This window comes from Syngnathus floridae, chromosome 1 (genome assembly GCF_059516105.1).
Source record: "Syngnathus floridae isolate MCC-2025c chromosome 1, RoL_Sflo_1.0, whole genome shotgun sequence".
NCBI classification, from domain to species: domain Eukaryota; kingdom Metazoa; phylum Chordata; class Actinopteri; order Syngnathiformes; family Syngnathidae; genus Syngnathus; species Syngnathus floridae.
Genome location: NC_142413.1, coordinates 18,512,492 through 18,531,413, shown reverse-complemented (window position 1 = coordinate 18,531,413; position 18,922 = coordinate 18,512,492). Strand labels below are relative to the sequence as shown.

General features: G+C 40.6%; 1 protein-coding gene across 2 annotated transcripts in view; it reads right to left on the bottom strand.

The window, feature by feature from the left end:
- Positions 1-600: 600 nt before the first annotated feature.
- spock1 (SPARC (osteonectin), cwcv and kazal like domains proteoglycan 1) overlaps positions 601-18,922 on the bottom strand; it is a 62,820-nt gene continuing 44,498 nt past the window's right edge. For both annotated transcript variants that reach the window (XM_088381529.1, XM_088381536.1), the window contains exons 6-12: positions 18,327-18,459; positions 15,994-16,114; positions 7,668-7,787; positions 7,227-7,448; positions 6,471-6,533; positions 5,699-5,836; positions 601-3,651 (exon numbers count right to left, since the gene is read on the bottom strand). In XM_088381529.1, coding sequence (XP_088237655.1) covers positions 3,464-3,651; positions 5,699-5,836; positions 6,471-6,533; positions 7,227-7,448; positions 7,668-7,787; positions 15,994-16,114; positions 18,327-18,459 — 985 coding nt within the window. In that variant the 3' untranslated portion in view covers positions 601-3,463. The remainder of the gene's footprint in view (positions 3,652-5,698; positions 5,837-6,470; positions 6,534-7,226; positions 7,449-7,667; positions 7,788-15,993; positions 16,115-18,326; positions 18,460-18,922) is intronic.

Here is an 18,922-nt window from a genome sequence, read left to right as displayed (position 1 = left end):
TCTATGTCAATTTTTCTGGAAGGTTTCAGAGTGATGAACCTTCAATCTGGTCCACGGGGCACATGAGTGCTCACTGCTTTGAATTCTGCCAGGTAGCTAATTGCGCTCCCCAAGTGGTTGCACGTTCCAATCGGTCTTTGATTACACAGCCAGTGTGAGTGTTAAGTGAAAGTACTGCAGTACATTTTGGAAAGTGGCCATTTTGTCTCATGGCCAGTGGCCGTGACATCCTGCAAGTACAGTGATTCCTAGCATGCACACTCAAAACTCAAAAAAAAAAAAAAATAGGATCACTTTCACTGAAATGAATGGAAATGCCATTAATCCATTCCAGCCCCCCCCCCCATCAAAAATGTGCAATGTGTTTTCTAATGGCAAAATTAACACTGTAAAATAATATACATGATCCAATATACCATTCTGGAATGTAAGTATAAGAATTATTTGCCACACTGTGGATGACACTAAATTGCGTGAGTAGTTCGTGTATGTGTCCTGTGATTCTATGCTGACTAGCTTCCAAAGTCAGCTGGGATAAGCGCCAGTTACCCACAACCCAAATGAGGATCGGCACAAAAAAAAGCCAGTGAATCATGCAAATGAATTGGAAGGTATGATTTTTTATACATCAAATTCCGATTTGCTGACAAAACTCAAAGCAGTGTTTTCCGATTATTGAGATGCAGCGCACTCTGAATTGACATTATTAAAGTGAGTTATAAACACGGCCTACATAAAGTACAGACGGATGCCACATCTAAGGAGCAGAACACCAAAAAAGACATGATGACGACTGCCAGTAAAAGAAATCCTGACAATTTGCCGGCAAGGCGGAAAGCTGCTTGAGAGACATCTCCTGTCATTAGTCTGTATGATGCTCTGTGGCATGACAATAAAGCAATACAGATGGAATTTTCCCTTAGCGATCAGACTGCAGTCCTCCTTTGCATCATTTTCATACGCAGCAGTCAGCATTATAAAGCAAAGCAGATAAAAAAAAATAGAGTAACATGACCTGCAGGGTGGCTAACAGCAGAAATACAAAGTTAGCACGTATATCACAAACAGTGGGATTTGTATTAAACAGAGCCAGTTAAGGGCCAATGGATGAAATAGAATAAAACGGGGATTGAAAATGATGGACGGAAAAATTGCTTGGCATACATGGCGTTAGACTGGACTGGTTTTAGCATGAGTTAAAAAAAAACCCAACCACTAAATGCGAAGACTATCAAAAAGGCCCCTGCTGCCTTTTTTTTCTATGCGACCTTCAGTGCATCTAGCTTAGACAACGCTGCAGCAGAGGTTTAAAATTATACTGTCATACAATATATTTGTCTCACAATACAATTTTTGTGTTATCTTTCAGCACACTGTGTTCGTAGCAATTATTATATATAAGTGACACTTCCAGCCAAATGCAGGTCTTCACTAGGGAGCCTTTTTGGAAAAACTGAAAGTAACCAATAAAGTGGGTGAAATAGGGGAAAAGAGAGCCGTAAGGATAACAAACTGATTGAAGTGAGTGGGAGAGCCGAGGGACATAATGAACACATTATGGATAAAAGTGAGGGCCCAGTGTGTGATGAACACATCGTTTTGTAGCTGATATTGCGTTGGGAGTAAAAATAAACCAATTCCATCTCCTTCAGTCACATTAAGATGTTGAATTAGCAGAGCTGGAAGAAAGACGTTTTTTTTGGCATCTGCTTGTGGAGTGGGATTTTTCAAAACTGTGGGATCAGCTGTCCCATTTAGCAAGCCATATCACACCCAATTGGCTTCAGTAGTCTTTTGGGTTTTGTGATTGGAGCCCCTGTAAAATGTATCCCATGTTAATTATAATCTCATATAATTGTTTGTGGTAGTGTGGGGTTAAGAAAGCAGACCCTCCTCTTGCCTCTCTCCCTTATATTATGTTATCACTTGGACGAAAGACAAAGCCAGACGTCCGAGGTTTGGGGTGAATTGCATCTCTTCAATGGTGCCTTGAGATACGAATGACTTTTTTTCTGGAGATAAGAGTGCTTGTTGGCAGATTTCCTGCATTGATTTTTGAGCATTCTTGCCATTTGCCAAACACTGGCCAGCGGTGGATCCCAGGGTGGTCGATATTATTCAACATCTGAAGCAGCGGAGCTCAGAAAGAATGTAAACATAAAACTGTACATTGTCACTGGCCACTTTTAGTCATCCTTCTCCTCGCTACATGGGATTTCTTAGGAGGAAGCAAGTTTTCCCCCACTAGCTGGTCTGGAACTGTCAGAGGACTAGCGCGAACAACAAAACACCATCTTATCCGAGTTTGCAAACGCTAAATGCATTACAATTATGACCAATTGAACGAGTGAACGAACTATGACACACAGCACTAGTGTATATGTATATTGGAACAAGGAAGGACATTCATTTATGTGAAGACATGGATCACACAGACAGCAGTAATGTTCAAAAGACACCCAAAGTGCAAGTTTACTTAAATTGTCAAACCAACAAAGAAACGTTCACTTGGTCAACATGGCGTTGGGAGGCAGAACACAGCCTCTTCTCTGCTCCCACGACTTCCTCCCAGCTCAGGGGCAGCTCCTTCCTTAGTGTCCACGCACAGTCTCAGCAGCCCTATCTCACCTACTGGCAAAATAACAAATTGCTGTCACGAAACTTTGCTTACGTCCACTGTTATCGCTCTGCAATGCAACTTCCTACCTCCTGAGATTGGGAGAAGAACAAAAAAATAAAGGACACTAGACAGCATCAACATAGCAACATAGTATTGTAGCAGCCAAATAGGCGTCACGTTCTGTTTTGAGCCAAGCCAGGTAAATCTCTCTTTTACAGGAACACGATGAGAAACATGCAACAACAACGACGACACATTAAATCTCATTGCTACCTGGTCTTTCTGGGACATTCAAGATCAACAGTTGAATAATTTATAATCGTCCGAGAAATAAAAGAGGGAGAGAGTAAGAGGGAGCCGTCTCGGAACGTGTGGATTTGCAGGAATATCAATGAACATGGGCAGTATGGAAGAATATTGTAAGAATGTACAGCGGGGACTGCTCTGTCCATATTTACATCCAAGTTATTGGCTTTTGTATTTGGGGCGAACAGAGCGAGGCCATCGTGATAGGACAAACATTTGAACATGTTAATAATTGCATGTTTGCGGGACGGAGCAAAACAGAAGGAGGCTTGAGCTTGATCTGCATTGAGGGACTGCTAAAATGGAACTGGCTTTTCGTTTCCTCTCTGTCTTGAGAGAGACGTTAGAAAAGAAAGAATGAGGTCTGACGGCGAGAGAGAGTCGGATGAGGAACGAAGTTTACAGGACCGAGTTCAGCTAAAAGATGGATTGCTGCCACGGCCGCTGGAAGAGACGCTGGAATGGCTTCAAATCTGTGCTGGACTTTTCCCGGTTGGCCGATGACAGTGTCAGAACCGAAGGGGGGGAGGGGGGGAGCTACCAAACGTAGCCCATCTCGTCATCCTTGTCATCTTCCTCGTCGTCGTCGTCTTCTGTGATTTCCCGGGGGTGGATCCGACCCCGTCTTTTCTTCTGTCGAGCCTGTGTGGCTTCTTCCTCTTGGTCATCGAGGAGGATGACTGCACCACCGCTGCCAAAATCTCCCGATGACTCCTGGTCCTCATCTAAAACAAATATGGCAAATACATGCCACTCATACGTATTGGCAGCGCCCCACCAGATGTTAACATCAAGATCAGATCAAAATATACTAAAACTTATTTCATTTGCTGTGTGAGCAAGATTTCAGCTTTGTTCCATCTTTCTGTAGGTTTGCTCTGTCTTGGACATTGTCTTAAGATTCAGCACTGATGTCTCTGCTTTGAGTCCTGAAGCATGCCTTTCTAAAGATTTAGGAGAACTACTTTCTTCCTGGAACCTCTAAGCCCAATTTGATACTATATCATCATCATTTGCTAGTGGAGATTACCTAAGTGTGCATGTCACTGACACCCACCCACGCTCGGGCGTCAAGACAGTTGGGTAAAAAATAACCCAAAATGGGATAGGTTTGTTAAAGAAAAACAAAACAAACAAAACCAAAAACAATCTGGATGTGCTTAATTTAGCCAAGACACATATTTTAGGTTTAAAATAAAATCTCACGGCACACCACCAAATACAAATATCACAAAAAGTGGACACGTCAATGATAGATAACACGGTATTTTCGATGATCTAACAGAAGCACAATTAGTGCGCCACAGCACACGGGTTGAGCATCATTTCTCTATATTTCATTTTTTCATCTTGGTTGGGTCTTGAATGCATTCCCTTGATAAGCAGCGGTTAACCGTTGCGCTTTATGGGGGGGGGTTCATTCCTGCCCTCAGCTCCTGTCACGGTGTGGTTGGGATGTGCAATTTTTTCGTGGCCAGGACAATTAATCTTAGCAATTGTTTATTTACATTGCTGTGTATACTTGATGGTCAAAAATTTTTCAGATTCATAGTGAATAATAATAGTTTTGTGTGTGGGATCTCACTTCCGTGTATGTAACCTCTGACAACTGTCAACATATTTCAAAACACACATAGGAATGCTCAGAAAATCTGCAGCTGTTTCATAACATTGTGCTTCACACACATTTTGATGGTGAACAACTGCTTTTGAGTCGACATTTAATCCTACGCACATACAGTATAAAATGCATTACCTGACAGCTCCACAAATTTACACAGAGCTCAATTTCATAAAGCCTTTTTACAGGCTGGGTTTAGAGAAAATGCATTGCGGCTGACTGAGTGGCACATATTCTTTATAAATCAGCTCATGTTTGTGCCACTGAGCTGAAAGCAACCGCAATGCTACCTATTAGTTTAATGCAGGGTGAGGTCACACTCTTGAATTGACTTATTTTTTTGGTGTGTTTTTGTGGTTTGGCATTTAAATTTGAGAGCCTGATGTTGAACATCCCAAAGGTTGTGTGTGTAAATAAATAACTAGTGATGCAATGACCCAGTGGAATGTATTAATGCCATCCAAGGATTTAAGCAGGTATAATTTTGAAAGTCAAACATGTCGGTATGTGTAGGAATAAGAAATAATTGCGGTATTTGATTGGCAGTCGAGCTTTAACACATTCAGCGGCCACGGCCATTGTTTGGGAGCAGAGAGAACGGGTTGATTTTTCATGAGTTAACAGCCTGTTTTTACATACATCACTTAAACTAAATACTCTTTTCTGTGGGGTGTCAAATTTAGAAGACAATTTGATGTGGGATGTGTGAGAACTTATTTTTCTTCATATACTGTGTATCCATTGTTGTTCGGATTCTACCGCTTATTCATATTAACCTGACTAAAAACGTTGACATTTGCACTTTGCTGACAAGTGTGACAAATTTTCCTACTTGACTTGCACAGCGTTGGTGTTTTATCAAAGTTGCATCCGTACGTGGAATATTAGAAGTAGACACAATCCAACAACCAACTGACCCGAGGATCTCTTACTATTGCTTTCCGAAACAACTGCTGATGCATAAAAATAATAGAAGATTGTTGGGGCTAGGTTGAATATCATTTATGAATGCCCTTATCAGAAACCATACCAAGTTAGAGACACAGCAGTCCTAAAAGAAACTGCTTACTGTGAGAGAAGCTGGATGGGCAACACCGTAACCAAAAATCTTACATTTGTTCGCTTGTTGTGTGTGTATGTCGTTGTCTTACCGCAGTTTGGATTGCCTTGCTTTCTGGAGCCGGCGATCTCATTACCATACTTGTCCACGCACCAACACTGTCCGGTGCTACCACGACACTGGGTCGGTTTAAAGTAGCCCTCCTCAGTACAACGCGGAATATAGGAACCTGCAGGTAGACCACAAAATATATGGGGCAGATTCAGGGACACACAAGAGGAAGGCCATTTGGAGAAAAGGTGTAGAAAGAGACTGGCTGATAGATGTCGAAGTGCTTTTATTCACAGTGGGAGATGGCCGAGCAATTACTACCGAGAGGCTTGCAGGACAACAGCCATACATCCTGTTTAAAGGCAGGCGGTCGGGTTCAATGACGCGCACGCTTCACACATAAGCACAAGAACACAAAACAAACACTCGGCCAGACTCATTTTTCAAACTGTTGTTGTTAGCAATGTGTGCAGCTGGGACAGATGGCACAAAATGAAACCTGTTCTCTGGAGAATTCAGTAGGAAACTCAACAAAAATGTCAGCACTAAAATGTCTTGCAGTATAATAGGACCTGTCTTTGTGCTGTACCAGTGTCACCGCAAAAATGGATCTCAAATAGCAGCGGCTAAGTTGCACGTGTACTCCTCATGCTAAAAGACTGCACAAGCTGTTGGCGAGAAGTGTAAAAATGGTGGAGACGGGGTGTTTTTGTGCTGATGGTTTTCACCATACTACTCTTGAGAGAGGCCCACAGTAGTACTCAAGGCAATACTGTAGCCAGTCAGCAGTAACAGCTGTCAATGTAACTCACCTATCAGGCTCTTTCTTCGACTTGGATTCTGGATCCTGCTCTTCTCAGCTTGGCAAGGCGAACCTACACACAAAGATAGTCATCAATCTTTTTATCCTCTGCAATCATCACCTCAATTTATTATTGTTTTCACCACTTAAAAATGTTTTTGTTCATGCAATTCCAAAGATGTGCTGATGGTAACAACATGCTTTCAATATTTAGCTAGATAGATACAGTAGACTGAATCGTGAGTATAATTGTGCCATTTTAATTTGATTTGATATTCCAGCCAACAGTCAAAGTGCACCACAAAGTGTGAGCCAATAGGAGGTCGTTGTGAGTTGAGCAATTTAACTCTCCAGACATCTAATGAAGAGAAGGGTGTGACTCATTGACATTTTAATTGACTGCAGCAGAGGCTCTAATTGGAATGTTAAAACGTATTAGAGAGCTATTAAGCAAACATTATTACACTGCTTGCAAGGAAGTCAAAATGCTTTGCTCTTTGCGGCATTCCGCTTGTGCTTCAGACAAAGAAAGGAGGAATTTGTCAAATATTTTTTGCTGGCTATGGCAGAGCGCTTCCTGGGCAACATCACAAGAGGGTCGGCATTGATGTTAAGCGAAATGCAGAGTGTGCATTTTGTTACTTACGTCACTGGTCTGATCATTGTGTGAGAATTGACGAGTCCGCAATGCCTTTTAAATGCAGCAGATTTTTACATGACCTATTATGAACAATTATCCTTCCAAACGTATTCCCTCCACGCTCACCCTCGGGCTTCTGGAAGCAGTAGCACCACTCGTTGTTGGACAGCTTGCCGTCCTTGAAGGAGTCACATGAGTTAAAGAGGGGCTTCATGCACAGCTCGTACTTGTCCATGTAGATGGCGCTCAGTTCGGAATCGTCCAGCAGGAGGTCAAAGTTCATGTCTAGTTTGTTGAACATCCATCCCAGAGAGTCTTTGCAGATGGGTAAGATGCTTGTGTCAAAGTCTAAAAAGTCAAAGCGGAGACAGGATTCAAGTGAACGCTCAAGTGTGTAATTGTGTGTGTGTTTGTGTGAGTGCAGCTTGGCTGACTCGAAACATGTTGACACGAGAGAGATCAGCACAGAGTCACTGTCAACATCACTACCATCTCTCGTGAGGATCAAAACGCTGCTGTACTGCACAGAAAGGGGCCACACACACTTCAGACGGCCGATGTACTCACGTCCGATGGCTGACTCTGAGCCGTCAGTGGATTTGAGGTCTCTGTTGGCATCGAGGTGGAGAACTCCAAACCAGTCCTTGAGTCTGGCAGCCAGACTGTGGAGCTGTGTGTCAGTGCACACTACACAAACATACACACATGGGGACTCATGAATCCAAAGTGTATTTCAGGTACCGCAGGTTCACTTGACCAAACCCAGAGAACACGTGAGCCAATTCGGGAGCAGGGGTGTGAGAAGGTGAAGACACCAGCACTGAACAAATGTCATAAAATGTCTTTGTAAACGTGCTGGTTGATCTGGTGCACATTGATGGGAGAAACTCAGGGTTTGAAATACATTTTAAGTGACATCAGTCCTGGAGGTTTTCTGACACATCACATACATTGAAGGGATTTACGATAGACAACAATGGACACTGTTGTGTTGAGTGTGCACAGAACGTTATCCAAGGAGAGTTTGTCGGCAGAGAGTAGCTACCAGATAAACTAAAACGGTTAGCTTCTTGTATTTCTAGCATTACTTCTTCGTATTTTATAGCTGAGTAGATGCCTTGTATATTATTTGGGATGTACTGTGTTGGTCAGCTCAAGAAAACATGCATTTTTTCTCGTCACTTTTAGAGGCTCTTACGTTATGTTAAAAAGTTAACAAGAGTACCAGACTTGAGTGTATCCAACCTGAAAAATTCAGGATGACAAATTCACCACCCAAGCCAAAGTGACACCTACCTGTGAGTATAAAAAATATTTCACCACGTCCTTAATTTCTACCATGTGCAGCAGAGAACAAATACAGTTGAAAATGATCCGCTTTCACCTTCGAAATATAACTGTGCAGAGATGTCATCTCATTGCTTTTACCAAACTCAGAGCACATCAAATATTGCTTTATTACTTCTTTCTGAAGTAGGTCTTTTTTCTTCATTGTCTTCCATCCCTTCAGTGAAACATTGAACTTTCGACATTGCTCTCAAATTTCCCGTGACAGACTTGTTCAATTCCCGTCTTTACCACTCAACTGCACTCTGCATTTTCTGAGCTTCCCATATTCATCAGAGCTTCATCACACCGACTTATATTATACACCGACTTTTCCTGTGACTTAGAAAACCCACTTTGATATTCCTGTCTCCTGTTTCTTTTGCTCACCTAAATTGGTTTGAGTGCTTCATTTGCCATCTCTCCCCGAACACATCCCCCTTATAAACTCCAAAGATAAGTGCTACTGTGTCTCGCTTTGATATCCACTCACCCTGTCCTCCACCTCCTCTTCACACCTTTTCATCTTTTGATTTGACTTCTAAGACCGCTCCGGCTCTCCATCTCATGCTTTCCAGTCTCATGCACTTTGCACTACAACAGGAGTGTCGATGGTCCCTGATTTCGCCTTCACTTGTTATGATCTCAATTGCTTCTGACAGAGCAGTCACTGTCGAATATTCGACAAGCAGGTTTGGGCTAGAGAATGTGTCAAAAAGAAAGCTGGAAATAAATACATTTCCTCACAACAAATTACTTGTTTTCTGGCTCTCTTAGGGGTTTCTGGGAGCCAATATCTCTGTAGATGTCTATCTAACCATGTGCATTATCCTATTTTCCAAATTATAAATCGCTCTGGAGTATAAATCGAGCCAGCCATAAAATGCATAATAAAGAAAAAAAAACATATATAAGTCGCACCGGAGTATAAGTCGCATTTTGGGGGGAAATTTATTTGATAAATCCAACACCAACAACAGATACATACATATGTCATCTTGAAAAGTGCCTGACGTAACATATTAAGAGTTATTCAAATAACTATGGCATAAATGACATGCTAACAAGTTTATCAAACCATCTGTGTCCACTCCAAATCATTAAATCCAACAAAATCTTCATCCTCTGTGTCACTTATAAACAATTCCTCTAACTCTGGAAGTAGAAGATGCAGCGCTTCCTCTTCTACATGGCTTACCTCAGTTGCAGTTCCAATTATTCCACAGGCCTAGAGCGCCCTCACGCGGTTTAGTGTGAAAATAATGTGAAATTATGTAATGTGTTCATAATTTCACACATAAATCATGAACTATGAAAAAAACAGCAACTTCTAGTCTGGAAAATACGGTACATGATTTGTTTTATGTCAAGGTTTCCCAAACCTTTTCTGCCATGACACAGATTTTACATTTTGTTCTGCTTCAAGCCTATGAAAGTATATTCTATGGATGACAGAAAAACAGGATAATTGATTATCACCAATTATTAGTGGGGATTTGGGTGAAAATGGACTGCACTAAATATTCTGCTCGAGACTATACTAGTATTAAAACAGAATATGTAGAAATGATCCAATCCCTGAATTGCAACATTATCATGAATGAAAACTAAATCAAAAGGATCAAACCACAACCCAACACATGATTTTTAAGATTAGGATACCATTCATTTATTTTAAATCGGCTTGAAAATATCTTGTGAAAGTGGCTCTTTTAGTTTAATTGTTTTGTGTTCATTCCAGCAGCATGAGGAGTAAAATTTCTGAAGAACACAACAGATGCTAATTTATTGTAAGAGACACAAACCAATAAAATCTGTGCCTGCTTAATGATCAATGAAATAATGTTATCTTATTCTCTGCTAGGCTCTTAACAAATCATCTGGAACTTGTTTTGGGTACCAGCCAAATTCTGGACTATCAAAATCACCATCTCTGTTTTTCTTTCTTTTTAAAGTGTTTCATGCAGTTTGTTTGGTCAAGGCTCTCAAGTTTTCCCTCACCAAGCACGTCTTTGTGCACTGCCACACAGCCACAGTGCATTAGAAAAGGACCTTCTCTTTATTCTCCAAAAGCTTCAAGAAATTCAGAAGGAACTAAGGGGAGCTCAACCTCTTATTGATAAATCACCTGAGTAAAAGTTATATTTTTATGTAGTTGAAGAGAAAATCTCGAAAACGTTACAGATGAAAGGAGAGTGTTAACCTTCAGACTGGAGGAAAGACAATCAGATGGCGCAGTGAATGTGCAACATGAAGTGACACTTAAGTTATGAGGGGCTAGGAGCTACTATATAGTTGGGTCAGTTTCATTAAAGAAGAAACAACAGCATGCTGAATTTAGTTTGCCCTTCATCACCACACAGTCTCACAGACGGTGAGGTGAGTAGACTCAGATAATGATCAATTTTACGCTGTTAGAAACATCCAATAGTCTTCCTTGCAGGAATATAACGGCGAGCTATTTATCAGTAAAATTGAACCACATTATTGTCGTAAGTATCGTACAAACAGTCTAGTAGGTGCCTTGTTTATAGGGATAACAAATAAACCTTACGTTGGGCTGTTTTGATGAGGTACTTTTGTTTTTCCATCACACTGTCTCGGCTTTATCAGTTAGAACAAGTTGTTTATTCGTATAAAGAAACAACGGATAAAATAGAAGACTGGAAACTATCAACCTCTGTTTTTACAGTGGGATTCTCACACAGCTTTACACAAACATGTCATGTTTATCTTCTTTTTCCATTCATTGTTGTGCAATTATGGGTAAATAATTCAAATTGTCACTATTATGGAAACAATGAAAAGTAAATAATTTAGTTTAATCATTCCAAGTATGTTCTGTGTTTAAATAGTATACTGTAAGAACATTCAACTTAACACAATGTTGCAAAATGAGATAGCATGGTTAAGTAGGCTTGTGGAGACCAGAGGTATCCGAGTTCAATAGGCTGAAAGTCAACAAGTCAAGTATATTTGATTTTGTTTTTTAGGAATACTTTAATTCTTGTTGTGGACTGTGGAGATTACAGAAAACTAATACATTTTTTTTTATGATGATCAAACAAAGCCACCAAAATGTGAAGTCCTTTGTTAGGAGCATACTACATTTTAAACAGTACGTTAGACTACTCATCTTGATAATGTTGATTATGCGCCAAAATGATCACAGTAGACCCCCACTAAGTCGCAGTTTGGCAAACATGAATTCATCTATTTGTAGATTTTTTTTCTCTCGGGACAATATTTAAAAAAAAAACAACATAAACTTTACATTGTATTTTTTGGGGGGCAATCGTAGTTTTTCTACTGATAACGCTTAAAGTTTTTCTTGATCTTATTAAATTACTCTTTTTCTTTTATGTACAAAAAAAAAAAAAATCAACATAGAACTTGTCAACCGGGCAGAGTGTTGACATTTCATGGAAAGTTCTTTTGGCAGGACCACTTAACCGGTGGATCCAGTTTGACAGAACGCAGTGGTGTATCATGAGTTAATGAAGAGCTCATTAAGGTCTGCTGGAGATTTCATTACAGATCGTCCCTGTAATCAACGTAAATAGCTTATGCTAAAGAGACGTTATAATTAAGGATGCCCAGTTGAACTAAGTGAACAATCATGTAACCATTTTAGGGTTGTGCTTATGAGAATGCATGTATAATACATGAAATTAAAAGAACTGAGGAAACTAAATGTGGAGGGCTATGTATTTGATTTCCCCAGATTAGATATTTCTCAGATAGCAGCACTGCTATAATACTAATTTACGTCTGTGTGAACAGCAAACTCCATATAGCTTGATTGTATTCCTTAAGGTGTTATCAAAACAAACGGCATTGTCATTTTATTGTACACCACATCTGAATTTCTGCATATAAAATGTGTAAACAGCATTAAAACAGCAGTAAAACTATTTTCAGGTTCAGTGTGAATGCAGTTTGGTATGCACGATCACATTTTTATGCTTCCCAATACCTAAGTTCAAACTACTGAATCTTATCATCGGAACAGAATCTGGCACACAAATCCACACACACCTTTAGTGCCAACTCCATCTGTTTACCATTCTGGGCCACTGATCTGATGTGAGATGCTATCAGGTTGGGTGACAACACACACCTGCATGCACAAGCGTGACACTTACACTGCCAGAGTCAGCAAGAAATAAAAAAATGTGACATTGAGATGAGAGACCTTAGTGAGGACTGCATTTAAAAAGCCAACTTACTGTGAGAGTGAAAGGAAGAGACCCAGACAAGTAAATTGATTCTGTTCACAGGGCCAAACTCTTTGCAAACCAAACACGTACGTATATATGTACACTTGAACCCTGCTGTTCCTGATTATTCCTTTGCAGAAATTTGGACAAAAAACAAATCATATTGAAAACTGATGCAGTATTCTCCACAGGAAACAGTCATTTAAATAAATTTGTGATGTGAAATAATGAGTCATGACCAATAAAATGCATAAATAAACATTTACCTTTTACTGAAGACTACTCATGGGATATAACAGATGGCAAAGAGGGAGCAGCGGTTATTGTCTGGAAGTGGATCTTGCTATTTGTACTTGTTCTTTTGTGAACTCTGCAGTCTGCCCCATTGTCTTTATCAAAGGCTCAGTCAGCAAATAGAACGTTCTTTGGCCCATGGTGGTTTGTTACAGGCACGCTCACAAAATGAGCACAAAAAAAAATTCTAAATATTTCTGATACATCCACAGGTTGACAATAACCCCCTCAAAATACACTTAAGTTACACGTGCAGAGGCAATTTTTGTATGGAGATAGTGCCTGCGCCACCTGCCGCTCAGTCGGTAACTTTCCTCGACGTCAATCGTTCTCAGTCATGCCCATGTAATCAAACTGTTCACCGGCACCCGTTTCTGCTTGTTGAAGGCGCTACTTAATACCTGAGCTCCCAGCAATCTCCGTCATTTTGTCACTATGCTCGGGGTGACTGACTGCCGTTGTCAAGCTTGTCCGTATGCTGACCCGACTAACCCTGAAAACCGCCCATCCTCACCATTTGCCTGAGCTCGACCACACTCTGAATGCCGCCTGTCCTAACCATCTGCCCGTCCCCGACCACGCTTTGAACGTCGCCCGTCCTGACCACTTGCTTGTCCTCGATCACAATTACACGCTGCGTCCTGCCCTGCGTGCTTGCTCTGCTGTTCTCGCCACTAAATTGGTTCCCGCCACCAGTCAGCTCGACGCTCTGAAGCCAGCAACCAGCTACGGCTCCGTCCCAATCAACCGCTGGTTCCCGCTCGGCTGCCGAGTTAAGCCAGCCCAGCCAGCATTCACACCTTCCACTCTCCCTTTCCGTTACGCCAATAAAGTCTACATCATTCAGCCCCGTCAAAAATGAATGACCAATTCACATGGGTAGGCATCTTTCATACAGACTATTTTCAGCTGATCAAAGCAGATGCATGTTTATGAAAACCAGGACAACATTTCTGCCTACAAAAATGTTGAAAAACCAAGTTGCATAAAAACTACTAGATTATACTACTAATACTATGATAGAACAGGACAGGAGACCCCGGGGACGACCCAGGACGCGCTGGAAGAAGTGGCTGGGGAGAGGGAAGTCTGGGCATCCCTCCTAAAGCTGCTGCCCCAGTGACCTGACCCTGGATAAGCGGTAGACGATGGATGGATAGATACTATAACACTTTGCTATTACTAATACAAAGGTATGCATAAACAGATGTTCTACTGTATATAAATAATTATGTAATTTACACACGTTGTATACTATTCTCTTTATTTCAGAGTATTTCTCTTGGCTGGACTGCTTACACTAAGGACATGTATCTATCCATCCATTTTCGGTACCGCTTGTCCCCACGGGGGTCACGGGCGGAATGGAGCCTATCCCAGCAGTCATCGGGTGGGGGACACCATGAATTGGTTGCCAGCCAATCGCAGGGCACACAGAGACAACAACCATCTGCACTCACACCTATTTTGAGTGTTCAATCCGCCTATTTGGGAATGTAGGAGGAAACCGGAGTACCCAGAGAAAACCCATGCAGGCATGGGGAGAACATGCAAACTCCACAAAGGGAGCGCCGGAGCTGGAATCAAACCCGCACCCTCTGAACTGTGAGGTCGACGTGCTAACCAGTGCTACACCATGCCGCCCAGGACATTTATGTTAGACTTGTATTTTGTCCAAATTGATTTCTGCCTCTGTGCAGTCCTGTCATTTGAATATACCCAGGGGCTTCAGAATGAGTTGTGTTGGCATTAAAATGAGGATTCAACGTGATGAAAGCACGTCTTCACACTCAAACACTGTAGACGTGCCGGTTGATGTGTTGAAACCATGCCATGCTCAGCTGTCAATCAAATCACATTGCGTCTAGCAACTGTCTTACACAAATATACAGAAATATGTGAAAATATACCTGCTTAAAGCCTCCTGGGGTTGGAATATATCCCATGCCTCAGGGCTCCACACGTGATGTGCAAGTTGCGCCGGCTGGCGAACTAAGTAACTAAGCAAACAATTGCGCCTGATAAATGATCCTCAAAGTGCGCCACGAAGCACCACTTTAGCAAAAAAATGAAATAAATCAGTAAAGCAATGGTGAAAAAATATGTTTAGATCTGTTATATATAGTACAACAAAATGTATTTAAAAGAATTGACAGTCTTCATGATCAGATTTCAAATTTGTCCTCTGAGGGCCAGCTAACAGGCAAAAAAAAGAAAAACATTTGCGTTTTTCTCTCCTTCGAGTAGTTACTCAGAGCAAGTCAAATTTGACTAACAGAACCCATCTGATGCCATCTCCACACATCCGCACATTTAGTCATCAGCATGCACAATGCATTTTATTTAAACCGTTTACATTTTTCTCATGTTATTAGATAAAAATTGACTCTGAACTGCCCCAGATGGTTTGTTGCATGGTGATATTGGATTTTCACATAGTATTGATGGTTTCTATTATAGGAACGTTATAGTGGTGGCTTTAAGAGTAGGTAGGTGGATGAAGTCAGGTAAGTAACCACTGAAGGCCCAAGCACCAAATGCATGGCTCGCCACTGTGAGGGGGCTAAGACAAATGATGGATATGTGGATGAAGAAAGTAAGAATCCTCCTCATCACCATTCCACTACTCCCACATAGAGAAGGGAAGAATTTTCTAACAACAACAATCCATCCTTTTTTGTACTGCACCACTTTAGATTGCATTTCTCCCTCAGAATCTCTCCATCTATCAGACAAAATTCTATTTTTGTGACAAACAACAAGACACACAGACTCACTCCATCACTGGTCGCTGTAGCTGTCAAAGAAATTGTGTAGTGGGGGGAATATAAATAGGGGGAGGGGAGAGGAGAAAGCAATGGAAACGTTCACATATTTTGAGGGATCGCCATAAAAGGTGCTTGAGCTGAAAAATTACTGGAAAAAAACGGATGAACTCAAGTGAATTCAAGTATAGCTCCTAGCTCTTCCTATGTGCCCATCCATTAATTCGACCATATAATCAAATTCAAAAGGAGAGATGGTTTGAGAGGCAAAATATGGAGTGCACTCACCAGTCTTGTCAGTTTTCAATGGTGTTTTGCTAAGTACTTGTCCAGGCAAACACGGACACTGTCCATCACATTTCACTGAGATCATCTTTCCGGCAAGGCAGCTCTGGAACTCCAGTTTACACTGGAAAATGATTCAAAGACAACTCAATTAATTGCAGTAAAAAACGAATCTCATGTGGCAAAGGACACAGAAGGGAAATAAAACATTATTATGGATGGTAAACATATTCCTTACATGCGGTTTTCTAATAATATTTTTACTAACACACACAAAAAAACATTTCTTAGGAACACTATTTCTTTTTAAGTGCATAAGCACAAACCAAACTCATTTCAGTTGGTTACTCACGCATCCTTAAATGCTGCAATCCACATTTTGCTGACAAAGGCTTTACGGAAGTGATGTAAGTTTAGCTGACAGGTATGACGTAAACTCACTGAAAGTAATCTCCAGTATGCAAGAATAAAACTTGGTGGAAGCTGATTAAGAAGAAACTTTGCTATTAGGAGTCCTCATTCATCTTGTGGCAGAAGCGCCCATTAAGAAGCCATACAGAAACGACCATTAGATGCCAAGATGGCCAGTGACACTCTATTCTTCTTAGCTGCAGCACACACCGTAATGCAAGATGGTTTTCTTCGGAAAGTAATTGGAGAGAAAATATATCTTGTTGTAGGTGTGTCAGCAGTAAGTAATTCCTATTTCTCCTAAGATGAATGACATTTGAGATGGGTTATGTAAATTGTTTTTGTCTTTCATAATGAGGATCATGACTTATGCCAACAACAACAACAACAACAACAACAACAACAACAACAACAACAACATAAGAACTTTGGCGATTACTTTATAATAGATTAGTATCCAAATCATATTTAACAGGATTTTGTCATTATTTTCTGGAAGTTATCTTTTCTGTGTGCTTTAGAAGAGAGTGCAGTAATGATCGCATAATTCTGTCCATGGAAATCCATCCACCCATCCATCTATTGGATCTTGTTGTTTTATATTGTGTATCTATCCTATTTGTCTTTGCCTGGACCTCGGGTTTGTAATTAAAGTTGATTGATTGTTTTTACTCTCAGAAAATCATCTTTACATTTTAAATTATCGAGTATTTTTAATAATCAATATTTGGGGCTTTGTTCTGCCGCTGGTAGTCCACAATGTGTTTTGTTGGAAAAAGAATCCAGAGAGCCCCACCTTAAATGACATTTGTTGATAAAAAATTCTCTGTACTGCTGTCAAAATATTGAATTAGCTGCCTGGAGAGGTAGAGAGTAAGCGAGAATGTCCAGGAAATGGATGGATGACCTCCCCCAGTCACAGTCTACACACAGAGACACCCCATGAATCTTTATAGTTGTCACTCTCCAGGGGTTAATGTGGTTTTAATGAAACTGTGTTTTAGCACCTGAGTCATATGAGTAAAAATAGAGGAGAGGAGTAATGGACTTCATTGAGGTCTCTCCGGAGATGCGAAGAAGGTCTTAGTATGATGCAGAGTGTGTGTGTGAGTGCGTATAATGAGTGGGGCATGTAATGTAATAATATGGCACGGATTAGACTGTGACAAAGGAGTTCAACGCTAACAAGTGTATGTTGGGCTATGAGAACCCGTGTGCTAATTGACTGAACCACTCCGGCTCAATTGCCACAGAGAGAACATATGTCTTCCTCCTCCTTATTTCCATTCCTCCTTCAACACTCCAGTTCTTCAGCAAACAATTAAAGCTATCTTTGTTAGTAAAACAAGTAAAACACCTGGTTCACTAAAAACCAGCCTCCACTGTACTGTAAAATTCTGAACTGCAACGCGCCGCTGACGTTGGACTTGTTCACATAAAGGAGGACCAACTCGACTGATGGCTTTAATGATTTGGAGTGACACAGATGGTTTGATCAAGGCGTTATTTATGTTATAGTTATTTCAATAACTGTTATTGTTACATCAGGCCCGTTTTCAGCTTCTCGCTTGTGTTTATGTCACGTTGGCATACCGTATCGTTTAGCCTATTGTTGCTCGTTCATGTCTGATCTTGGTGATGGATTTTGTCGAATAAATTTCCCCCAAAATGCGACTTGTACTCTGGAGCGACTTATAGTATATGTTTTTTTTTTCACTTTATTGTGCATGTTATGGCTGGTGCGACTTATACTCCGGAGCGACTTATAGTCCGAAAATTACAATATATATATATATATATATATATATATATATATATATATAATTGAAACGGCATAAATATTTATTTCACCCCTTATAGTTAAGCTAAAAGATGATGGTGTAAAAGTAAAAAAAAAAAAAAAAAGACCAACACGGAAATTTTACCTTCGATGAGTAGGTGTGTCCATCGGAGCCACACACGGAATTTGAACGGAGTGACGAGCACACTTTGCAGTTCTCGTGAGTGCTTGCTTCAAGCCTATGCTTGTGGCCCACGCTGCCTTTCCGGGCTTTCACACTACGTGACCAGAAAAATAAACAATGTTATTGTACAGAAAAACGAATGCTGTACAGTACAGGCAGTTATAAAGTTACAAGTTGAGAAGGTATTCCTGCCAAGCATTTCTTCAATTTGCCCAAACTGGGTGAACAAAAGCCAGATGGTATTGATGAATACATCAAATAACAGCTGTATGAAATGTATTGCCCTTGAGATTTTTTTTAACATGATTAAAGAGATGCAAAAGAGTTTATTAACACATTCTACATAATTTACCATTTACTTATTGTTATATTAAGTCTCCGATTGGGCATGTGCGAGTACCTCAGAGTATTAACCACTAATATAGGAATATGGTCTTGATGCAGCATTTAACTGTGTTCAGTTATATAATTGATGATTACTTGATATTAACTCACAGATCACATATTTGCAGTTGAAGACTATTCCAATAAGAAAAAGCAGTTGGTGCAATGCAAAA